General features: G+C 38.1%; 1 protein-coding gene across 7 annotated transcripts in view; it reads left to right on the top strand.

The window, feature by feature from the left end:
• ABL2 (ABL proto-oncogene 2, non-receptor tyrosine kinase) overlaps nucleotides 1–26,073 on the top strand; it is a 131,794-nt gene that overhangs the window by 89,737 nt on the left and 15,984 nt on the right. For 4 of the 7 annotated variants that reach the window (XM_004706705.2, XM_004706702.2, XM_045297913.1 and 1 more), the window contains exons 2-8: nucleotides 14,363–14,425; nucleotides 15,639–15,809; nucleotides 19,252–19,547; nucleotides 21,626–21,898; nucleotides 23,255–23,339; nucleotides 24,790–24,967; nucleotides 25,596–25,780. In XM_004706705.2, coding sequence (XP_004706762.1) covers nucleotides 14,363–14,425; nucleotides 15,639–15,809; nucleotides 19,252–19,547; nucleotides 21,626–21,898; nucleotides 23,255–23,339; nucleotides 24,790–24,967; nucleotides 25,596–25,780 — 1,251 coding nt within the window. The remainder of the gene's footprint in view (nucleotides 1–14,362; nucleotides 14,426–15,638; nucleotides 15,810–19,251; nucleotides 19,548–21,625; nucleotides 21,899–23,254; nucleotides 23,340–24,789; nucleotides 24,968–25,595; nucleotides 25,781–26,073) is intronic. The other 3 variants (XM_004706706.2, XM_004706704.2, XM_045297912.1) reach the window with 1 other exon arrangement.

Raw genomic sequence — 26,073 nt, 5'->3', positions numbered from 1 at the left:
TTACAGCTCAATCCATACATCCATCCATTGTGTCAAGCACTTTTGTACATATGTTGGCATCCTCATTTTCTTTCTACTTGAGCCCTTGGTATCAGTTCCTCATTTTTTTCCCTTCTTCATCCTCTCTCCCTCATGAACCCTTGATAAATTATAAATTATTATTATTTTTATGTCTTACATAATCCGCTGTCTCCCTTCACCCACTTTTCTGTTGTCCGTTTCCCCTGGATGGGTGGCGGTGGTTATATGTCCATCATTGTGATCGGTTCCCCTTTCTCCCTCCACCTTCCCCTTCCCCTCCTAGTATCGCTGCTCTCATTATTGGTCCTGAGGGGTTTATCTGTCCTGGATTCCCTGTGTTTTCAGCTCTGATCTGTACCAGTGTACATGCTTTGGTTTGTAAGGTAGAATTTGGGTCATGATAGTGGGGGTGGGGAGCAGAGTATTAAAGAACTATAGGAAAGTTGTATGTTTCATTGGTGCTATACTGTGCCCTGGTTGACTCATCCTTCCTTGTGACCCTTCTGTAAGGGGATGTCCAGTTGTCTACAGATGGGCTTTGAGTCTCCATTCCACTCTCTCCCTCATTCACATTGATAGAATTTTTTGTTCTGAGGCTTTGATGCCTGACCAAATCGACACCTCATGATCACACAGGCTGGTGTGCTTCTTCCATGTGGGCTTAGTTGCTCCTCAACTAGATGGCCACTTAAAACAAACATTTTTAAAGATGGAAACATTTCTGATAATTTGTTGAGTCTAAGCTTAGGTGCTTATATATTTTTATGATTAGTTTATATATTTTTCTATTTAAAATATTTAAGTAGTCATGGAAAACAACATAGATTTATAAAATATTAATCTTTATATTTTGTTTTATAGTACCCTTTTTCTAATTTTCTAATTTAGGTACTGCCCCATATAGAGCTCTATTGTGTTTCTTCTTTCTCTATGCTTAATAATTTTATTTGCCATTTTCTAAACATTACCTAATTTGTATTGTAGGCATTCTGTGGGCTTTTTTCTTTTGAACTGTGTGACTGCAGCCAAACAGTGTTTTTAATATAGGGTGCATCTAAATGCCTTGTCATTTTTCTAACTTTTCCTCTTTTTTGCTCAAGAATTATAAATAGAAATGTACCTTTCTTCTAAATTTAGCTTCTATGAGAAATGTTGAGCTACTGGGGATTTTTTGTGTTAGTGTCTTAATTAGGATATCCTGTGCAATGCATCTCAAGGTGATCTGCCTGCTTTAACAAAAGTATATATTGATTTTTGTGTGTGTACGTCTTTCAGCTTATGTCTTAAATAGAGATGTCATAACAAATGGGAGTTGAACACAGAAATAGAACACATTTTCCAAACAATCATAATGAATTAAAAAATCTGAACTACAGATTCTAAGTTCTTTATTTGAAGAGTTTGGGGGTTAACATGAATAGGTCTGCAGCTGTACAAAAGGATAGGACTGTATCTGAGGAGACTTCAAAAATGCAGCAGCAGTGAGTTATTTAATGTGGCTTTTCCAGCAAAAGTCTCTGATTCCAATGACCTTTCTGTGCGTGGGTCTGGTAAATGGTGGAGGAAGATACTGATAGGATTCACCCGTAATTTCAAACAGGATTCCCATCCTGCTATGTAAAATCTCATTACCGGCAAGAGCCAGGAGTAGAGTGGGTTCTATGTACCTGAGAGCCCTGTGAAGTGAACCCCATGGAGCCATGACAAATATACCATCTAAGAGGAGCAGCAGCAGAACCAGGAGCCAGAGCATGAAATAGAGTCATGGTTTCCCAAACCCTGGAACAAAGAAAGCCGAGTGCTTTTGTGCGGGAGACTGGCATGGGGAACAGAGTGCCTCAGGACAGTTCATTGGGAGGGTTGGACTTGTTTACTGAAGTGGAGCTGAGTGCCTTTGGCTGAGGTTTACTGGAGTGGGAGGCCTCTGGGCACCTAATTCAAGGAGCTGGGCTTGGTGGCCTACCAAAGCTTGAGGTGAATTTTTCTGGTGAGGTTTACAGCAGAATAGTAAGCCCCTTTGGGCATTTACTAGCAGACCTTAAACTTTATAACACGCCCTGGTAAACGTTAGTCACTGAGCATTGGTCACTGGCATTAAAACTTGTTAACTTCCTTCATAAATTCTTTAATCAGGAATTTTGTCTGTGAGTGTCTATGTAGCCATTGCAAGAGAGTTAGAAACTCTATAGAAAGGTAAAATAGCAAACACTAAGTAGGACAATACATAAAAAGTTCATGGAAAAATTCCATTATTTCTTAATTCCATTTTTCCATGAACTTTATGAAGCTACCACTTATTAGCATGATCTTTCAGACGTATGTGAAATGAGAAAGTTAAAATTACTAAGAGGGTAAAATGGTCTGCTTAAGAAAAAGGGAGATAATCTTAATAGAAGTCCTCATATTAAGACCAGGAATAAAGCACCCCCGCCGCCGCCACCACCACCAGCATTTTGTGTTGTAGGTGCAAGTTTACACAGCTAGGTTGTTTTCCATTCAGTAATACACAGATTATTTTGTGATATGGATTGCAGTCTGTGCAGTGTGCCAGTGCTCTCCCCATTTCTACTCTGGCTTCTTTGTTTTGACAAGACTGTCGTCTCAGGGCACCTCCAGTCTCTGTCAGATCAGTAAGTTTGGGTGGTTGAGGAGGGTGGTTAGGGGATAAAAGTTGACAGAGTACATTGTTTTCCCCACTCAACAGCGTCTGTGAACTTTGTTTTGTGGCATTGATTTCAACATCTCATCAGTATATTAGCATTCTTTCCATTTTCTCCTGGCTTCACTGTTCCCATTCACCCTTCTTTCCTGCCTCCTGCGCTTTGTTTGGGGGCAAATATTATCCATTTGGCCCAATACAATTGACTGTTTTGAGGAGTATGTTTTGCTTTATCTGCTTAGTTAGAATCAGTACTATAACATTGGGTCTTTGGTTTTGTATTACCTAGTTCATGATTCTTCCTTCCATCCTGGTAATCATCAAAAAATATTTCTTTCTATATATAGTCTGTTTTTGGCCTTTTATAATAGTGGCCTTGTACAATATTTGTCCTTTGTGATTGAGTTCTTTTACTCCGCACAGCATGTGCTTCAGGTTCATCCATGTTGTGAGATATTTCATAGATCCCATCACTGTGCTCTAGCGTTGTGAACATAATATTCTCTGTGTGAAGGGCTTTTAAAAGTTCGTGCAAATGGAATGAAAAGATAACGGAATGTTTCCACAACCCCCCCCCCAACAGTTTTATTGGCATGTATTTTACATATAATATAATTCAATAGTTTAATCATTCAATCATATCAAGGAAAATTGTACAATCCCCCCCACTTCAATTTTAGAGCATCCCCCCTTATTTAAATTGCTTTAAGATGAGTTATGCAATCATAATCCATTCTACTGCTCCCCTTCCCCTCCCTATGACCCACCTCCACCGAAGCCCTGAATTCCCTGTATCCCCCTGTATCAGTTATTATCATTATGTATCCATTCCTCCTGTGCTGCACAGCTGAGGGACCTAACAGAAAACAATAACAAACAAAATTGCACTATAGTGGTAAGGTTAAAAACATAATAGTATACAGACAAAAATACAAATAATGCATAAGAAGGAAAAGACACCACCACCACCCACCCACCCCCAACGACATTCAAAAAGCCAAGGAAGAAATTTCTGTCATGATATTAGAGATAATTGCACCCAGAACAGATTCAGGTCACATCTATTGGGTGGTCAACTGGCCAAGTATCAAATTTGATCCAGCATAATCAAGATTACAGTGCTCTGATAGTTAGGCAGTTCGAGGTTCTTGCCTGTGGCTAAAGCGGATCTGCCAGTGGTTCACTGACTACATACTGTACTTGGCACTTAGGTTTTGGGCTCCCAGCTTCCCCCTTAACCCTCCACAAATTGGGTGTTCATAATTTTTGCTCTGATGCTTTTTTCTCACCATATTCAAATTTTGTAACTGTTATCTTTGGATCACACAAGCTGGTGTGCTTCTTCCACGTGGACTTAGTTAACTCCTTGCTTAGATGACTGCTTGTTTGAATATAAGCCTTTGAGACCCCAGACACCATTTCGATTGATAGCTGACCCACAGACGTTCTGAAGCCTCTTATATATATCACAATTTGTTTATCCATTTATCATTTGAAGAATATATAGGTGTTTCAGTCTTTTTGCTATTTAGAATAATGCTTTGATGAACAGGTGTACAAATGTCTATTTATGTCACAGCTCTTATTATTCTGAGATAAATACCTAAGTGTGAGATTGCTGGATGGTATATTTCTATTTCTAGAAAATAAAAACATTTTTAAAGGGATATCTCTCAGGGAAGGAGAGAGTATACCTTATTCTATGGTTTTAAATTTGGATATATAGATATCTATATAATTAATAAAGGTAAAATTAATAAAGGAAACCGTAAACATTGAAATGCAGCAAATGCACTTACATGTACATCAGTGGTGTTTATCACAGTGGTTCTCAAAGTTTGAGTGTGATCCAAAAGCCCCTACTCCGAGATGTTTTCATTGTGTTGACAGTTGTACAGCAACTCTCTGCATCTCAATTGAAATCAAAGCAGTGGCTCCAAGATGTTCTTGGATGTCATCATGCCTCTTCAGGTAAAAAAGTAATACTAGTTTTACTTAAAATTTTTATTGATGAAGCAGTAAAAAACATTAATTTTTTGAAGTCTTGACTCCCCCATATGAGGGAGAAGAGGGAGGGGGAAGGGAAAAGAAATAGGGTAAACTATTGGGGAGATTTGATAAGTTGCTTAAGTTTTTGAATAAAAAATTATGGTTTGAAATGTAAACTCTCAAGAAAAAAAGTAAACTTTATTCTACATTATACATAAAACATTCTCAAGTAAACTCTCAAAGGTTTTTTAAAGCCTTAGTTTTTGGGTATATGTCTTTTTCAGAATTTTTGTTATAAAATCAGAAGACAAAAATCAAGCATATTAAAGTGGGATGATTGCCTTGAGTTGTGAGCTGCTGTTTGCTCCTCTCATGGAAACACTTTTTACTTGAAAGACTGAATAACAGAGTATCCAGAATTAAGATTTTGGCAGACATTTTCTCAAAATAAATTAAATGAGCCTACAACTTTCAAAGAAGAAAATTAACAGTATTTGTTGATCATAGTAGAATTCGAAGCAAAAATTTGAATTGAAGAAAATTAGGAGTCACTACTGTGAACTGGACAGCTTTCCAATAATTAAAACTTCTGATGAGATTGTTAGTGGTAGTAATAGATATGATGTATCAATAGTGTACGATTATGTCAACATTTAATGAACCAATATTTCCCAGATGATTAATGTATGGTGTTAAAAAAGAAACATGCGTAAAAAGATACATTCAAAGATAAGAGACCAATGCACTTTAATGTAATAGAGAATGAAAATTTTATTGATAGGATTTTATAATCTACCTTACAACTAACTCTTAATAAACTACCACTTGTTGAGTTTTACAATTGTATCAAAGGAGAATGTCCACAATAATCTCAAAGGTTAATAAAATATCCCCATTACACCTGTATATCTGTACACAGTAAGATTTTCATGTACTTCAAAGAAGCTTCACAGAAGATTGGATATATAATGAGAAGCCAAATACCTTGTATTATGTCATATGTTACAGATTTACATAATATGAAAATGATACTATTTTAGTTTAATGAACTTTTATTTTTAATTATTCATTTGACATAACGGACTTAACTGTAATTTAAAAATTGATAAATATTATTAAACTTCTTAATTTTAACTTCAAATATAGTAGATAATACTGGTCATAATCAATATAAATAAAAAATTATTTGGAGACTTCACTACTTTTTATTAGGATAAAGGGGTCGTGAGCAAAAAAGTCTGAGAAGTGCTGCCCAGTCACCAAAAGAAATGGGAAAAGGAATTAAAATTTTTCAGTAATCAATTTTTGGTTGTTATAAGCTTGCTATTTTATTCTGAGAATGTTTTATGTATAATGTAGAATAAAGAAAATAAGAAGTTGATTCAAGGGCAATTTTAAAAGTGGAATTAAAAGGGGAAAAAAGTCAGTGTACACTCCTAAGCTTCATCAAAGTCAAGACAATATTAGGGATACTACCAACTATTTAGTCCATCCATCAAAAAAGACTGGGTCCTGGGAATTTGACCATGTCAATGCAGTCTTTTTTATATTATCAACTGAAGAAAAATGAACGCTCTCTAAAGAATTTTTAAGATTAGGAAATAAAAATAGGAAGGCGCAAAATCAGTACTATAAGGTGAGTGCCTGATTTCCTATCAAAAACTGCGCTTCTTTGGTGGAAGGAATAAGCAGGAAATCTTGTCATGATGAGGAAGACCCCTCTGGGGAAGCTTCCTTAGGCAGTTTTCAGCCAAAGCACTGGCTAGTTTTCTCAAAGCACGCTCTCATGGTGAGCGGATGTTAGTGTTCTTTGACCTTCCTAAAAGTCAACAAGCAAGATGTCTGAATAGTATCACCTCCACCCCACCCCAAACAATTGTCGTTACCCTTGCTCTTGACTGGTCCGTTTTTGCTTTGACTAGATCACTTCCACTGCTTGGTAGCCATTGCTTTGATTGTGCATTTTCTTCAGGATCATATCGGTAAAACCATGTTTCATCTCCTATTACATTTCTTCTAAGAAATGCTTCAGGCTCTTGATACTACTAGTTTTTTCCATTGAAAGCTCTGCTCTTGACTGATTCTGATCTGAACAAAATTAGTACCCATGAAACCGAACATTTGCTCTGCTTTAATTTTTCAGTCAGAATTATAAACTGAATCGAGATGTCCTTGATGTTGCCCGTTGTTTCTGCTATTCATCTTCGTTTCATTTCAGCTAGGGAATGAACAAGATTGTTTCCTTACAAATTGATGTGAGTGGCCAGCCACTGAGGGTTTACCTTCAACACTGTCTAGCTCCTTTTAAAACAAGTTATCTCTGTGTATACTCATTTCTTTGGGCATTGTCTTCATAAACTTTTTGTAAAGTTTCAATAATTTCACCATTCTTCCACCTAAGCTTCACCATAAATTTGATGTTTGTTCTTCCTTCAATTTCAGTAGAATTCATATTGCTCTTAGGGGCTCTTTATAAACCTATGTCTTAACCATTCTTAGTGCCTCACACTAGATTCTATTCAGTTAGTACAAGTTTATTCGGTTACAATTTTTTTAATCTATAGAGTTTTTTCTTTTCATAATACATATTTTCCATCAACTTACTAAAGACCCTCATATGACATTATGCCCTACCTGTGTCCTTGAGAAGATATAAGGTAGAAGAGGTAAGGAAGAACTCTGTACTTTGATATGAATTGGAAATCATTTCCATTATATGAACCTATGATGTGTTTTATCTTAAAATGTCTTAGTTTTGTTGATTGAAAAGATGTAGATAAAAAATATCAAATTACAATCAGTGAGTACCCCGAGTGCCCAGATTATGTTCTTTAAAAATATCAGTTGATACTAAAAATAATAGATCTTCTTAGGTGAATTGATACTTCTATGTCTAGGGCAAGGAGGAGTCATTTGGCTGCTAACTAAAAAAAAATCGGTGATTCAAATCCACCCAGACACATCTCAAAAGAAGGCCTGGCAATCAATTTCCAAATTACAAAAACAAAAACTAGCCCTGGAAAACCCTGGGGAGCACAGTTCTCTCTGACATTCTTGGATGAGGTTGCTGCGAGTCAGTGACTGCTCCATGGTAAAAATTCTTTTTCAGTCTGTGTCTTTTCTAGTTTGCACATACCCGTATCAGGGTAAGATGGGTTAAGAACAGGCAATAAAGGCCCATCTCTTCTGCCCAAAGTAATTGACAATATCCTTATATTGAGATAAGGAGCCTTAGTGGCATAATAATTAAGGTGCTTGGCTGCTAACCCAAATGTCAGTGGTTTGAACTCGTCAACTGTTTTGCAGGAGAAAATCTGTTTCAGTAAAGATCCATAGCCTTAGCAATCCTTTACGAGAAGTTCTTCTCTGCCTTATAGGGTCACTGTAAGTCTAACAGGGAACACTCATGGCACTGACAGGTAAGCACTGGACTACTAACTAAAGGGCCCCAGTGGTTCAAACCCACAAACTCCTGTTCCACAGGAGAAATATGAGGCTGTGTGCCCCCACAACTATTGCAGTCTTAGTAACCCTGTATAGATAGGGTCATTATGAGTTGAGCAATGGGTCTTAGGAGTCCAACAAAGGGTTTGAAATTTTTACGGGGAAGGGATGGCTGTGTTTTAGAAACACATACTTGCAAGTGTCTGGGATTTGCTTGGAAAAGATTTAGGAGTGGAGGAAGCAGGTGAGACTACAGTATAGGTGAAATAAGATTAGTTGAATGGATGTTGAATTGTGTCAAATCTTTTTCTGCATAGATTGATATTCCAATATGATTTTTTGTTAATAGGGTGGCAAACACTGATAGACTTTTGAATATCAAAACAACCTTGGATCCGTGAAATAACCCACACTAGGTGAGGCTGAGAATTGTGTATGGGAAGAGTAGAAGGTACATCTTTCCAACGCTTAGAATTTGTGAGCTTCTTCCTTATTCCAGTAGGTGGTGCTGTCAGGGAAGCCCAGGACTACACAGAGCCGGTGAAGCTCTTGGTTGCAACATAGCAGCAATTTAAAATGTGACTATTAATTATAGGTAATTTACATAGAAGATTTGTTAATAAGTAGTAAATCATATTATGCAGAATATAGATATACCTAGAATATGGATTGTGGAGGTTTTTCTAAACCAGAGAAAAGAAAAACATGGCATTTGTGAATAATGAGTCAGTTGATAGTTTAAGTAACGGTTAGTCATTTAACTCTTGCTTTTTCCATAAGGTTGACAGTACTAGCTTTTTAAAGGTTAACTTCACTGAAAGTGTAAGCTTTCTTCTTAAAGACCATAATTATTACCTACATCAGAGAAATTCTCTATAGAATCTAGTTCCATTATAAAATTTTCTGTTTGGTTTTATTGAGGACTGTTTCAATCCTGCTGTCCTGGAATTTTATTTACCCTGTTGTCTTCTCTGACCCAGAATAGTGTTTGTTATACACAGCAAAACAAACCCACTGCAGTTGAGTAGATTCCAATGCAAAGAGACCCTGTAGGACAGTGTGGGCCTTCTGCTCCCTAGCATTTCTGAGGCTGTCTTCATGGGGGTAGACAGCTTTCCCCTTCAGAGCAGCTGGTGCTTTGAAATCACCACTTTTCTGGTTGCAGCCCAGTGCAGAGCCCTCTTGTCTGGTACATAGTAGTTGTTTAATCAATGTTTATGGATGCAAACATTTTTCACTACATAGCTACAAATCCATTTTTGTTGATTATATCATTAATACAGTCATTTGTAGGGTTTACAACGTAATCCCATTATTAGGTTCTTAGACTTTATTTTGCTCTATGTATTATTAAAGATCAGACTTCCGCTCTAAAATTTTTAACATAAAAAGTATTCAATGCTATCATGCCATGTGTGTGACCTTATTGTGTTTTTAGCCAAAAATATTAATGCAGGCATTCGTGCCTTGGCTTCAGCGCTTATGAATCAGAACGTAATTATTTCTCTGACTTTGGGTTTGTGGTTTCTTGAACGAATGCAAGTGACGTAAAGATATGAGTCTTATTAGGCGTTTCCTCTTTTAAAAGTGTATTTGCTGTTTAATTGTAAACTGGTTTCTCCAAGGAAACATCATTATTACAGTCTCAGTGCATCATCTACTTAGGAATGAAAGCCCAGTAGATGCCCTGATTCTTACATTCGTTATTATCAAACGATTTGTGACTCATGTGTGGGTGGTGTTGGGTTTTTTTTAACTTATTATTTATGAAAATATTCCTGGAGATCTTGAAGTACCTCTTTTCTGACTCAGTCTTCTGTTGGGCACTAGGCACTCTCCTTTAGACCACTCCCACTAACTTCACCAGTGGAGAATGCTTCTCCTTCTGTTGGTTACTGCTAGCCACTGGAGTGCATGAGTAAATGTCACATCCATTTGGTGGTGCTTGTCAGAGAGAGGAATTCTGAGACTTCCTCTTTACACAGAACAGTCCAACTTTTGTGCTTCTGGGCAGAAGTATGCTCCTTGGGACAGTTCTGCTTCCATCTAATTGTTATGGCAGAGATCAGGACGTACCGCTTTGCTGCCAGTACCGTGAGACCTCAGAGTCAGCTTTACCCGACCTGACAGGTATGGTTCAGAGTTGAAAGTGTGGAGGGGAGGGTGATAGATAATCATCATCATCCTGTGGGGATGGAGATTTCAAAAAACTCATCTCAGCTACTGGTATCTTCATTTTCTTCTGGTATTTCATAATAAGATCCTAGTAAATACTTACAGAATGAAAGAATAGATGTAAAATATGTAATATTTTATAGTATTTAGATACATGTGCCTTAATACAAAGAATTTAAGCTATTTTTAGAATTGAATAGTTTATCCAGCTACCTTATATACTTCTCAAAAGATACGTTAGAAATTACTAGTTTGGGGCGGCAAAAAATTACTAGTTTTGATACCAAGGGCTCAAATAAAAGGTAATGTTTAGAAAATGATGATGGCAACATATGTACAAATATGCTTGATACAATTGATGTATGGAATGTTGTAAGAGCCCCCAATAAAACGATTCAAGCTAACTATTTGTAAAGTAATTTGGAAATTATTAGATATTCACTTTAGGTATTTTAGGTATTCATTTATCTCTGACAAAGTTTAATGAAATTGATGAGTTGTTAATGATTTATTGGTGAAAATATTTTAAATAAAATTAAGTACTAAGAATAGGGAATATTTCTGAATTTGAATTTGAGTTTTTTTATTGCTCTGTATTTTAACTTTTTTAATCTTGACAATTCTCACAGGCTGTTTCTGTATGTTTTCTTTTGGGTTTTTTTAGTGTAATCAATAGGAAAAATCACTTTTTCTAAATAATAATAATAAAAAAAATCACTTTTTCTGCTAATTATAAAGTCTTTCTGCTTGTGGATCCTGTACATCATAAGTGAAAATCTGAGTCTTATGTTGAGTCATTTTAAGTCTATGATCTTTCTAGTGCTAATTAATGAAAAATAATACCTTGCTATCTAAGGTACCAAATATATAAGAGTAACAGCACATTGTTCAAAAATAAAATGTTCCCAGCCTACACATTGCATTCAGGCAGGCATGGTACAAATGAATCATCAGGATCTGTCCGCCTGTCTTAAGCGTATGAGCAAAATGCCACAGGCACTGGCGAACACTGGGACATTTATATTGTCCTTCCTGTAGACTTCTCTGTAATTTCTTAACTTCTTGTCCTCATTTAGTAACTCTTTGTTTAATATATCTCCATTCTTAATTTGTGTGAGGGTAGTGGGGAGAGGGTGGGAAGGCTTTTTTCCTTTGTGTACTGGTAGGAAGAATGGTGTTTAAGTGGATATCCTTTGCAGACTGACTGTACAGGAAATTGACTTTCTATACTAAGAAAACAAAATAGAGAGTGGTAAGAAAGAAGGAAGGAAGGAAATAAGATGTTTTGACTTGACCAAAAAGGCCATAATACCAGAGGTGGGAAGTTAGAGTGGTGATGTCAGGTGCCGTCTCGTCGTCCTTTCTGACTCATATGTACAACAGAACGAAACACTGCCCAGTCCTGCACCGTCCTCACAAATTGTTATGTTTGAGTCTGTTGTTGTAGCTATGGTGTCAATCCACCTATCCAGGGCCTTCTTCCTCTTTTACCAAGCATGATGATGTTCTCCTCTAGGGATTGGCCCCTCTTGATCACATGTGTCAAGTATGGGAGATGAAGTCTCACTGTCCTACCTTCTAGAGAACCTTTTGGTTGTACTTCTTCTAGGACAACAATTTGTTCATTCTCTGGCAGTCCATGGTACATGTATTATTTATTGCCTACACCTGGCTCAAAGGCATCAGTTCTACTTCTTTCTTTCTTATTCATTGTCCAGCTATCATATGCAACAAGGTGACCTAATATTGTAACTTGTATCAGGCCGGTGTACCTTAGTCCTCCCTGAAGGGGAATTGGGAATAAAGAGGATTGTTTTCCAAGTTGTCGTTCTGTTAGTGCTCTGACCTCAAAAATCACTCTCTTGTATTTATTCCTATGTATAATTGAGAAACCCAATCTTGTTTGCTGTGTAGATCCCTTTTAAATATGTCTAAAATTGAATTGTAGGCCTCATTCTGCTTCTTCCATTTTTCTAACAATATGGTTTTTAAGAAGCTGACTTGATTTTAGGCTTGATAGAGTTGCACCCAGGTTGTGTGGGGCCTCGGACGACCTTGTAAAGAGCTCAGCTTTTATTCTGGGTCAAGTAGGGAGTCGCGGAAGAGTTTTCAGCAGAGGACTAGCTCCATCCTACTGGTGCTTGAAAGGCTAACTTCAATGTTGAGAATAGCCAATACAGAGCAGGAATAGAAACATCGTGCTCAGCTAGGAGTCTGGTGAAATCTCTGTTAGAGGCGATGAGGATGGTAGTCATGGAGAGAATGAGAAGTGAATGGATTCCTGATTTCTGAAAGTAGTGCCAATTGAATGTCTTGGTGTGGAAAAAGGTAGCAAAGAGTTAACAAATGAGTCCAAGGTTTTTGGCCCAAGGGTCTGAAAAGAAAGAATACTATAACTGAGATGGGGACTTCTGCTGGGGAGTAGTTGTACACATTGAGTTCAAATCGTGTGATTAGTAGTTTATAATCTTTGTAGTCTGAAGCCCAGCACAAATCCATTCAATTAATTAGCCTTGAATTTTAACATACTGGGATTCACAAAATAAAATAGAAATAAATGGCATTTACTTTTTTTTTGGTCTGATGAGGGTTAAAGCATTGGCTTCAGTGTTTGCCAAATGTAATCTCCAACTGGCCACTGATGGTATAAGAAGATATTACTATTACCTTTAAGGTTTTGATCCCTTTATAGTTCCATACAAAGAAGACTTTCACCTATCTATGAATGAAATGTGCATGACCTTTTTGATCATGGTTAAACAGAGTAATAATCGCAAAACACTGTATTGTGAAATACCACTGTCACATTTATCAGTGTGTATTGCATGGTGTTCAGTAGAGAATTAGTAGGTATTATGGAAAGTCATTGTATGTATTTTTGACAGTTCTTATATTTCAATAAAGGGTTGGCATTTTGTAGCTCAATGGAAATTGTGCTAGACTACATAATTTTTCATTAGAATGAAAGAAAGTAGAGTATATGTGGCCAGTTAAAAGAATGTTCCATATAATATTGTATCTGTTTGGTAATCTTGAAGTAGTTATCATTTATTATAACACAGCTGTTCCATTCACTACAACTCCTTTAAAACAAGGAACAATAGGTTACCTGTTTTAAATGAACATCAGGTAAGTCATATTTTTTATGTGAAACAAAATTTTAGGTAACTGCGACATTTAAAAGAAGGAGTCCTTTTAAGCACAGGAAGGAATGTGATAAAGTTAAACTGTTAGGAGAATTACAGATTTGACCACAACAGGAATTTCTGTATCATGTGGGTAGCTATGAATCCACTGTTTAGATGTGAGTTAGTGTGATTTGTAAAATTAAAATGCATTGTTTTGTTTCCTGGCTCTTATTTTTGTGTAACTTGATCATTTATGGTAGTAGCCCTGGTGGCATAGACGGTCACAAGTTGGGCTGCTAACTGCAGGGTCAGCGGTTCAAAACAGCCACGTGGCTCTGCAGGAGAAAGATGAGGCTTTCAACTACAGAAAAAAAGTTAGTCTCAGAAGCCCAAAAGAGCAGTTCTACCCTGTCCTATAGGATCACAATCAGTCAGAATTGACAGTGAAATTAATTTGTTTTAGTTTTGGTCTCGATTTAGCCAGAAGTTATTGAACAAATATAATGAGATAGTAAGAGGAATAAAAGTTCTAATAAGGAGCATTCTCTGAAGTTTGTTAAACAACTAGTAATAGAGGAGGTTATAAATATAGAATTAGGTTAAAAATATTAATGTGTGAATGTAATGCTTTTATGAGCAAAGAGAGGCACATGTGCAGCTTCCTAGGGTAGGTTTCATTGGAGCTAAGCATTATGAGTAGAACCCATTGCTGGTAGACAGGATTATGAACGAAACAAAAAGGGGAGAAGCAGTATGATGTAGGCAGCAGCTTTTCATTTGAGGGGTGAAGTGTGGGGAAGGCAAAGCTAGAGAAGTAGGCACAGGTTGACCCTGAAAGGCCTTGAGGTTCCACGTGAAAGAGGTTTTCATTTGTTGGGGAACTTAAGGTTTTCCTTGATGAGGAGTCTTAAGAAGAGTGACATGGTCCAATTTTTGTTTTAAATAGATCACTTTGCCAGCTGTGTGGAGGATGGATTTGAGGGAGACAAGACTGGAGGCAGTAGTCCAGGTGAGAGTTGATGGGGATCTAAACTAAGGCATTCCGCTAGGGATTGAGATGAGGGGATTGATTGGAAGAGAAGCAAAACCACAGGCGTGAAGGGCTTTTTCCCTGTAAATATGATAAAGCCAATCTTACGTCTAAGTGGAGGGAGGGGAGAAAAGCATCACTACCTCACATACGTGGTTGGATAGTTTGTCCTGGCAGAAACCACAGAGAGCAGTCCCAGTGATCAAGAAAATCACTTCTGGGAGAGGGATGTGTGGTTTGTATAGTGGGCCTGGGCAATGAACAGCAGGTGGTCGTTAGATAAGACAATTTAGGGATTTCCTGTTTGTGGACTCTGACCAGATGTAGGAATTAAGAAGCCTGGTGGAAGAAAGGTTTCCAAGTCAGTACACCTGGTACCACTACACCTTAATGGTGACCTTTTCTGGAACCTTTTAAGTTATGGCAAAATTTTAGCAAAAATTCGCTGCTTAGGAGGAAATAAAATGAGTAAAACAAATATTGACATTAAGGCGATTAGCAATTACACCCTGTGGTAACCAAGGGTATTTAGGGATGCTGAGAATAACTAATGTTAAACCAAAACATATATTTCTCTGTTTTTGCAGGTAATATTAGGATTTTACTTTAGAAGCATTATGTCTGTCGTTTTTTCTATATGTATGTGGAGTGTCTGGCCTGACATAATATGTCCCTGTTTCTGAAAAAATATCTTTGCTGTCTTCTCTCAATATGCTTTATATGGAGAGAGCAAAAAGAGAAAAAAGTGGTTCAGAACTTATAAGACAAAACCTTTGCTTCTTTAAATACTCAACCACAAAATATCTTAACAACAAACTATCCTGTGTGTTTTACAAAGCTATTAGTTATTTCTTTATGGAATTTCTTTTTCTTTTTCATTTTAAGAAAACTGTTTGCTATTCACTAATGTCTAGTTTTGATGAATACACACCAACCAGGGCTAGACGCTCACTCAATGTTCTTTCTGTTGTCCTGCGTTGTTACCTGTAGCCGGCCTGCTCAAGTCAATAGGTTACAGCTTGAACAATGGTAAGATGACGTTGCCATTGGCTCACATTCCGTGAGCGTGCTAGTGCTATTACCCTGGAGTGGTCTGTGAATGCTAGCAGCTAAGAATTTGCATATGTCTTGAACACCAGTGAACTTGTGTGTGGAACCTACTGTGAATGCCTTTCCCCATCATATCTTTCAGAAGCCTTACACCGTCCCTATGGTTGTGATGTTGAATCGCAGGCACTAAATGAAGCCATCAGATGGAGCTCCAAGGAGAACTTGCTTGGAGCCACTGAGAGTGACCCTAATCTCTTTGTTGCACTTTATGATTTTGTAGCAAGTGGCGATAACACACTCAGCATTACTAAAGGTAAGACTTTTGTGCCACATCCTCTCATTTTTTAATTTTCATCAGTGGTCAAGAAATAAAAGGTCTGCCTGTTGTCCTAGATTCTGCCATTAATCAAAATTCACTAGGGGATTTTGACCCAAACACTTTTGGTTCATCTGTCTTTTTTGCATGTATCTGAGATAAAATACTACTTTATCTACTTTATAGAACTTAGGAATAAAATGAGATAAAGTACCTTAGAAAGACACCACACAAGCAATACATAAACTCTACTCATTCTCAGAATTCTGCGTGACCTGTAAAACCACACAGGGAAGTCTGAGTGCATCTCTGTTCTGGTTGAACTATGGCTGAGTCAATTGTCAGGACCCAGTGCTACTCCAAATGTTGGCAGCAGACTGCTTTTCAGAGAACTGTTTGTGACCAGTGGCAATGCAATGAAAGCTTTCATCCGAATGGCAAACCGTATACACCACTGAAGAACAATATTATGTTCAGTTCAGCTGGCGTTTTCACTTTTGGTACAAAGCCATCTATATGAAGAAGGTGCAGTGATTCACCTTCTGGTACAAGTCTCTTGTCTTATTGTGATCCAGCTTCAAGTAGCCTAGACAGCGTAAATACTTACCATTTGTGTTTATATGGGTAAGTGAAAGGAATATGAGAAAGAATGTCTATTGTACCACACTTTCCAGAGATTAGTAGTTTATTTCAGTGGTAAAGGTAAAAGGGAACACTAAAATCACCCACCGTTGGAAAAAGCACCAAAAATAATGGAGCTTTTTTGGAGAGAAATAGGGGAAGATGGGGACATTCTCATTGTGTACATAAATTGCATTAGTTAGCCTACATTTCTTCTTTTCTTTTGAACCTTTGAAAGTCTCCTATCGGGGAAGATGTTTCAGGATAATTTTTAACTAAATACAAGTGTCACTTAAATGATTACTTGTCAAACAGATGTCTTTTATTAAGATTTAAAACGAGGTAACTTATTCAACTGCCATTGAGTCAATGCAGACTCATAGCAACTGTATAGGACAGGGTAGACCTGCCTCTCTGAGTTTATGAGACTGTTAACTTTTTATGGGAATAGAAAACCCTCCTAACTTTCTCCCTTGGAGTGGCTGGTGGTTTCGAACTGTAGACGTTGCTGATCACAGCTCCAAGGCTCCAAAGCAAGGTAAGGGGGAATGAACTGTTGAAGCCTTTACATATTAAATTTGAATGTACATAAAATTAAGAAGACAGGCCTCCCCTCAAGGAATGTTATGCTTACATAAACTACACTTCAGTGGAGAAATCTGTAAAGCAATGACTCTGGACATTCTTTTCTAGGTATAATTTTCTTCTTAGGATTTCCAGAAGAGCTTAATCACTGGGGAAACATTGATTCCATAGCCACCAATTATAGTAACCACTAGTATGCAGTTCAAGGAGTGGACTTCTCTTTATCTCATAGGCAACAGTGGCTTCTTTTAAACCTCAACAACTGTCATATTCTTAAGCCAGGTTCTCAATATAAAATTATTTAATGGTAAAACTCTTTTATTATTTTAAAAGATAGTAAATATATTTTTAAAATAAAAGGCAGTATTCAGTCCTTTAAGGTATTTTCTTAAAATTAAAAAAAAGTAAAAAGTATCTTTAAAAAAAAAGTAAAAAGTTTTCCCCAAGTTTGTTGATAGGACCATATCTACTAGTCAAACCTCTTCCAATTTCCATGTCGCTAAGAACTTCCATAGAGGTTACTTGTTGGGCTACTGGTGGGTTCAAAACTGCCAACCACTCAATGGAAGAAAGACATGGCTTTCTACTCGCATAAAAAGTTACAGTCTTGGAAACTTAGAGGGGGAAGTTATACCCTGTCCTACAGGGTCACTATGAGTGGGGACCAACTCACTGGTGGTGAGAAGATAATTCCTCCTCATAACTGTCAAGAAGAGAAGAAAACAAAAAAACTGAGGATGTTTGTATCTTAAATTGTGATGGTCTGTCATGACCAGTTTTTTGTAAGGAAGCAAAATAAAATAGGACTTAATCTTTACTTCTCTTTCTTCTGGACTGATAGAAGCTTCCGAGCAACATTAATTTCATCAACTTTCCCAATAGCACTGTTAAGATTCTTTCATATTTTTCCTGTAAATATGGTTGGGGAGTGTTTGTGTACTTGTGGACACCCAGTCCCATGTGCTCCTATGTATATGTGTGGATTTATGCATATTTGTATTTAGACATATTGAGATGGGGAAGCTTAAAAAATTTGTGGGAATATTGAGTTATCTTTTATTCCCCTTTCTATAAACTCTCTGAAGTTCCCTTATATATGTCTTTGTGTGTGTACAAGCTTGTGTTTTTTTCATTGGATGTCAGATGGTAAGTAGTAATGAAAAGTAATGATTTGGAAAAAATTAAGTGACTGCTAGAGTAATAATGTTTAGTTTTTCCTCATTAGCCTTTGCTCCTAACTCTTGGGCCATGTGTTTTCCACTAATTTGGCTTTCTTCTGCTCTCTGACACTGAGAAAGGAAGGCTTTCATTTCTGATAGAGAGAGGCCTAAGCCACTGGAAGGATCCTTTTGATTAAGTTAATACTGTTTTGCCAGAACTCAGAATCTGTGCTGCAAGGGTTAGGGCAAAGATGCATGTATGTTGAGGAGTCCAAAACTTGATGTTCACAACTGCAGTAGAAGTCAAGGGTATTGACGTTAAAAGCAAGATAATCTGAGTAACTTGGGCCTTAAGTTCCATTCTCAGAGTGAGCTTCCTTTTCCACACACTAATTTTAGAGGAATGGATAAGAGTGATTCATTCCTCATGGGGGAATTGGAGGGAAATTGGGAAAGTATAACTATTTCAAAACTTGCCTCCTGGAAAAGATTGTGGTTTATAAGTCATCTTTGCCTGTACCACAACCCTTAAAAATAACTGCTTAAAGCTCCCTGGCCTGTGATTTTTGGGGTTGTTTTGGGGGTTGTTTTTGTTTATCTGTTTTTGTTTCATTGGTACCAAGTGAAATTTAGAAATAACTTTTTTATCATGTGCCTTCTCCCTAATCCTTGATTGTCATTAGCATTGAACCACATGTAACACAATTCCTTGGTGAACTTTGTTGAGGACGAGTTTTATTTTTCTATTGAAGGGTGAGTAGTGTGTCATTTTCCAGCCATTTAAGTAACCTCTGTCTGTGTATCCATCTTACTACCACGCATGAATGTTTCCTCTTGTTAAGGGGCCTAAACAGATACAGTAAATGCCAGAAAGCAGTTTCTGACTGCCTCTGTGGTTTCGACAAACTGAAGCGATCAATCGATATCAGCCAAGCTTGTTTTCATCATTAAAAATAAATTCTGTATAAAAGTACTCGGTTCATTTTTTAACAAGTTTTAAGTTTGACAGTAGACTGCTTCTATTTCAAATAAAGTCTTACCATCTCTTCATTCTGTGATGACCTCATGACTAGGTGAAAAGCTACGAGTGCTTGGTTACAACCAGAATGGTGAGTGGAGTGAAGTTCGATCCAAGAATGGACAGGGTTGGGTGCCAAGCAACTACATCACCCCAGTGAACAGTCTGGAAAAGCACTCCTGGTACCACGGACCTGTGTCACGCAGTGCGGCAGAGTATCTACTGAGCAGTCTCATCAATGGCAGCTTCCTGGTGCGAGAAAGTGAGAGCAGCCCAGGGCAGCTCTCCATCTCGCTCAGGTATGAGGGTCGTGTGTATCACTACAGGATCAATACCACCCCAGATGGCAAGGTAAGACTTAGGAGTTAATGCCTGCTGATGTGGACTGGGTAATCTGTGGAAACAGTACTCAGAGTAACTAGAGTTAGATTTAAATTGAAGGAAATAAATACTATAGGTTAACTGTTTTAATCATCATCATGATGCAGATATACACATATATATCCAATATATTGTGTAGAATTTCTAAATTAACCGTGTAGCTTTGAAAATTATAACAATCTCTCAAAAGTTCACAAAATAAGAATTTAGGCTTCTCTAAACATACATAATTTCCTTTTCTCGACAGTGTTTTAAATTCTGTTTCATTGGCTAAATTAATGGCACTATCAGTGCAATTACCTTATGCCCCACAGCAATAAGTTATAATATTCTCTATCTTAAAATATCTAAAAAGTGAACTGGAGATATATATAGATATACAGATATACCATAGATAAATGAATGGATTTGGGCCTTTCACTTAATTCTAGCCCCAATCTAAGATCACTTGGTTCTTATGACATGGCCCTACTCTATACTTGACCTCATGAAGAGATCACTGAAGATATATTGTAGGTGCTGTGCTGTAGCAAAGTGTGGTGAAGGAACCAGATGGTTCCCAGCTATCAAAAAGAATAGTTTCTGAGGTCTTAAAGTCTTATCTTGAAACAAACAACCATCTTAAGTGAGGCATCAACTAAGTCTACATGAAGGAAACACTCAGTCTGTTTGATCCCAAAGATTGTAAATAATAAAATCCAAATCCACAGGAGGGAATGGTATCAGAGCTTAAATTTTGAACACCTGGTTTGCAGGTGGGTCTGGATGACCGTGGAATCCCAAAATCCATTTGCAGGGTCCATACATAGATTAAGCCTCCAGTGAATTCCCTCTGACCATAGTCAAGGGATGTGAATAGCCTTGCTATCAGACAGAAACCATTGTAAAATCAATTATGGTAGACGTAATGAGGTTAAAAGTTCCCTTATATATATCTGTGTGTGTACAAGCTTGTGTTTTATCTCATTGAATGTCAGAGGGTAAGGAGTGACTGCTAGAATAATAATGTTTAGTTTTTCCTCAGTAGTCTTTGTCTCCTAACTCTTGGGCCATGTGGTTTTCATGCATATGTCTTAACTGTAGAATGGATTAATAAATTGTGATATATCCCTAAAATTGAATATCATAACTGCTACATACAAGACTAACAGGCTGAACTCTGGCCTGCCAAGTACTTGCGTTTGTAAATAAAATGTAATGGGAACATAGCTTCATCCATTTATTTTTGTATTGTTTATGGCTGCTTTTTTATTACAACAGCAGAGTTGAGTAGTTGAAACTAAGACCCTATGGCCCACAAGCCTAAAATATTTACTCTTTGGCTTTTAACAAAAAATTTACTTATCCATGCCGTAGATGAACCTGATATGTAAAGCTGAGTGAAAAGTGTTTGTTGTGCCAGGGAATGGAGAGTAAGAATAGGGAAGGACTGCTATGTAGTATAAGGTTTCTTTTGTGGGGGGTGATGAAGATGTCCTGGAATCAGATAGTGATAATGTTGCACAGGGAGCCATGGTTGCACATGGTTTACGTCCTCAGCTGCTAACTGAAAGGTTGGTAGTTCAAACCCACCAGGTGTTCTCTGGGAGAAAGATATGGCAGTCTGCTTCCATAAAGATTATGTAAATCCTGTGGGACATTGCTACTCTGCCCTATAGGGTCACTGTGAGTTGGAATTGGCTTGATGGCAGTGGGTTTGGTTTTTGGTTTGATGGTGTACAATCTGGTGAATATAGACAGTCCCTGGATTTTGAATGATTTCCATTCCTAAAGTCAAATTTGTACATAAGTTGCAATGGATAGATACCTGTCCTCTCTAGCGTCAATCAAGGGTTTGCTTCAGATTATGTACAAATGGCCTGGGGGCACCATTTGACCTCCTCTGAGTTTACAATGGGAAGGAGAATCAAACTCAAGATTCTCCTTCAGCCCAAGACGTGGATTTTCTCAGTAAGATAGTTTCCTACTTTCACATCTTTAGGTTGATGTGTGTTTGTTTTCAATTCCACCTTTTCCAGTTGTTCCGCTTGGTCCTCCTTTCTCACCAGGTTTATGTGACTGCCGAAAGCCGCTTCAGCACTTTGGCAGAGCTTGTTCACCATCACTCCACGGTGGCTGATGGGCTGGTGACAACATTACACTATCCAGCACCCAAGTGTAATAAGCCTACAGTCTACGGTGTGTCCCCTATCCATGACAAATGGGAAATGGAACGAACAGATATTACCATGAAGCACAAACTTGGGGGTGGCCAGTATGGAGAGGTTTATGTCGGCGTCTGGAAGAAATACAGCCTTACGGTTGCTGTGAAAACATTGAAGGTGGGTTGCTGAGAATTAGTTTTCAGGCACCGTCTTCTTTATGCTGAATCACTTGGAAATGTCAGCGTACCCTTCTTTAACTTTGGAATACTCCCCACCCACTGGTGCCAAGCACATCAGCAAATTGTGATGCTTAATCCTGGTGCCACTGCTGACAGTCAATGCAGAGGCAGGCTGTGCCCTGCAACACAGGGAAACCCACATGGGGCAAGCTTTGTTTCAGGGAGTTGTTGAGACAGACCTTCTTGTTAGGTTAGAAGTAAATTCTAAGTTGTAAAAGCAAGATACTGCATTTTTATACAAGTAATGCAAACATTATTACCCGGTTTTGCAAATCATATAACCTCTTAACTAGGTAGTTTCCTATGTGTGTTCTATATGAAGTCATTTAATAGTAGCAAAATATAGTAAACTCTTCTGCTTCTTTAGAATGGCCGCTGCTGGTCAGAATTCTTCTTGCTTTGTTGGTGAATCAGGGGCTCTCCCTTTCTTGTTCTCTCCTTCAATTTCTTGCCTTCTTGCACCCAACCATATTGCTATCAATTCAGGTTCAACCCATAGAGACTCTTTATTGGTTACCGAGGCTGTAAATCTTCATGGGGGTATATAGCCTCATCTTTTCTTCTACAGAACAGTTAGTGGGTTTGAACTGCCAACCTTGGTAGTTAGCAGTCCAACCCTTACCCAAAGGTGTCACCAGGGCTTACTTTTCTTCTCATTTCCCTGCAATTGGACGAATTCTCCTTGTTCTTAATAGTCACAGAAATAATTTTTCTAATGCTGCCTTATCTCTTAAGTATCATGGTATCAAATTTAGAGCATGTCTGTTGTTTCATTCTCTAAAGATTCTTCCAGAGCCTCAGTAACTCTAGAATATCACTTGTAAGGACTTCTTTTCAGTCCTGCTTAGCACGCATTTATTTATCAAGCGTACATTGAATGTGAAACCTCTACTAAGCCATACAAACACACATTCCTTGTTAAGGAGTTTAGGGTCTAATCAGATAGATAAACATATGTGCAGGTTGAGATATCTGGAGAAGAGAATGATCAGGGAACTAAGTGATCCATACTAGTCCCCCATCTATGAATACTAGATTTTGTTCACCCTGGTAATTGCTACTTCAGTTCTAATATTGGATAAATTCAAGGACATTTTTTATTTCATGAATTATCTTCTTAGACTCCTAAAGAGCACACTAGGTTATGATAAGTTTTATAGAAGTAATATACTAAAGTCGTCAAAAGATAGTCCCTTTTATTTGATAGCTGAAGTTTCAGGATGGTGAGTGGACTCAAATGATTGAGTCCCCTTTTTTCTTTTGCTTCCTTGCCCTCCCCTCACCCCCCTTTCAGGAAGATACTATGGAGGTGGAGGAGTTCCTGAAAGAAGCTGCAGTAATGAAGGAAATCAAGCATCCTAATCTCGTACAACTATTAGGTAAGGAGATTTGCCTCAACTATAGATTTGTTTAACATTATTTCCCCCTGATCCCCAGCCTCTGATGATTATAAAATCCTTATGTTGAATTACCATGATAGAATTTCAACAGTGGATACACTTCAATAAAACAGTGGCCTGGATTGATTTCAGGATTTAACACTGTCCCCTTTGCATCAACTTCTATAGGTCAGAAGCATCTAAAATGGCACCTCACACCAAAAATTGTTAGGATTTAGAACGATATATATATATATACACATACACACATATGTATGCATATATATATGTATATATATATTTTTTTAGAACCATATTTTTACAGAGTAAAGAGGCATTGAATACAGGGTCATTACAATGAATGGACAGTTGTAACTAACCCCAGCAATTTGCCTTTTCACTGATTAGATGTGCTGTGCTTTCATACATTGGCTTCTTACCTGTACAGGCCACAAAGAAACAGGTCTTCCAACTGGTTTTTCCAGTTTAGTCAAGGCCTAAAATGAAACCAGAATGGGCCTGAATTTGCAAAATGTAGATAAACAGGAACAGTAACTGGAACAGGAAAAATTGCTGATCATTGTTCTGCCAGAAACTTGATCTTCCTCTTAGAAAACAAGGGTTGTGTGCACCTTGCATAGCAAACACGTCTCCTGACTAGCAGAGTTGGAAGCAGTGGTGCCTCTCACAGGTGACAGCCTGCCACATTATCCTGAATGTGTGTCCCTTTCCGTTAGTCCCTCTAGTAATCTAATCTCATGTTTCAGGCTCCTGAAAAGACTTGCTACACTTATCCAGAGTCACCTACAGTTTACCCATTCTAGTTATAGTTTCACTGCCCCCCAATTTAAGAAATGTCGCTGCATCTGCCACAGTCAATCCAGCTCAGACTGGTTCAAAACCCTGCAAAGGAGCCTTTGACTTTATGAAGTCAAGCCAGTTTCTCTGGGTGTTCAAGTTCAAACTATCCCAGAGGAAATAGTTTTTAAAAATGGTTTTGGTGGTTCTTAGTGACTTTATACAAGGAATTTACTACGTGTCAGTGTAATCCTTGACTAGGGAAACAAAAATATTTTTACTAAGCATTATGACAGATGGGGCTTCCAGCCCTTGGCATCTGCACCATTGCTGTTATTTTTAGATAAACACTGCATGTGTGAAGGAGAGCAATTACAGACATACAGAACTGTAGAAATTTCAGTCTTCTTAGCCCTTTAAGACTCTGACGCAAATAACTCTGCCTTTGTTCAAACAGACAAATCCTCAAAAGGCCTGTGCGTTGTCAGATACCAATATTGACTTCTTCATTTTTGCTCTAATATTTTCTGAGAATATAATATCAAAGGTCACCCCTGAACTGGATTTAAAATGGTATCACATTACCCTTGACCACACTGTTCAGAGAATGTGGATAAATGCTAATAAACTATGCTGCACTCTTGGCTGGCAGGTGTGTGTACTTTGGAGCCACCGTTTTACATCGTGACGGAGTACATGCCATACGGGAACTTGCTTGATTATCTCCGAGAATGCAACCGAGAAGAGGTGACTGCAGTTGTACTGCTCTACATGGCCACTCAGATCTCTTCTGCAATGGAGTACTTAGAAAAGAAGAATTTCATCCACAGGTGTGTAAGCCTGACTGTTGCCTCTGACTAACAATGTAGCCACTTTGCTTAACAAATAAAGGGAAGAATGTGGAGAACGTTTCAGATGACTCCAGAGAGTAATTGTCTAGCACGTCTCTCACAGGACCCATTATAATGTCATTTTCAGCCTGTGAGCCGACTGTACTCCAATTAAGGTGTTAATGCGGGAGCTTTGCTATTTTTATAACAGAGGGCTGTTCTTTTCATTTGTCTAGCCCTAGATCCGAGATCCTTTTGTTCCATCTAGTGTCTTTCGTTTAAAAATGGCTTTTGTCGTAGTTGAAGCTCTTGCAGGCCTGGTAGAAAAGCATCTCTGGCTCACCTCTGAAACCTAACCCAGTGTATTCTTATATAGACAAATATACCTGAACCCAGAATGTACGTATACAAACCAGCCTGCTTTATTCTGACATCACAAAGCTGCCTCTTGATAATTACACTTGGTGACTTGCTACCATGTTAGTAGATATCATAAAATACTATTGTATCTGTCAGCACTTACTGGTCAACTCTGCCTTTAGCAAGAAGAACCCAGAATATAGCATTCAGGAGCATTTTCTTCACCATCTGAGTGGAATCATAATAGTCTTCCTCCTCTCCTCCACAGAGATCTTGCAGCTCGTAACTGCTTAGTGGGAGAAAACCATGTGGTGAAAGTGGCTGACTTTGGCTTAAGTCGGTTGATGACTGGAGACACCTATACTGCACATGCTGGAGCCAAGTTTCCTATCAAGTGGACAGCACCAGAGAGTCTTGCCTACAATACCTTCTCGATCAAATCCGATGTCTGGGGTAAGGTCGAAAGGGACTTTTCCCTGACTGTGTCATTTTCTTTTCCTTATAAATGCCTTTAATTATTCAGAGCTTTTGGTTTTTTGTTTTCTGAAAAGGTATTTTTAAAAGATGGTCAGTACTCTCTTTCAGTCATTTGGTAAGTATGTGCCAGCAAGGAGCCTTGATGGTGCAAATGGTTAAGCTCTTAGCCACTGACTGAAAGGTTGGCAGGTAGAGCCCCGGGCCCCCATCCCCTCAGTGTCTCTGTGAGAGAAAGAAAGCCTAGAAAGCTCTATGGTGCCGTGTGTCTT

Source organism: Echinops telfairi, unplaced genomic scaffold, assembly GCF_000313985.2.
Source record: "Echinops telfairi isolate 266 unplaced genomic scaffold, ASM31398v2 ScPeMD7_7424;HRSCAF=8462, whole genome shotgun sequence".
Taxonomy (NCBI): Eukaryota; Metazoa; Chordata; class Mammalia; order Afrosoricida; family Tenrecidae; genus Echinops; species Echinops telfairi.
Note: the sequence above shows the minus strand (reverse complement) of the source record. Positions and strands in the feature narration are given on the sequence as shown.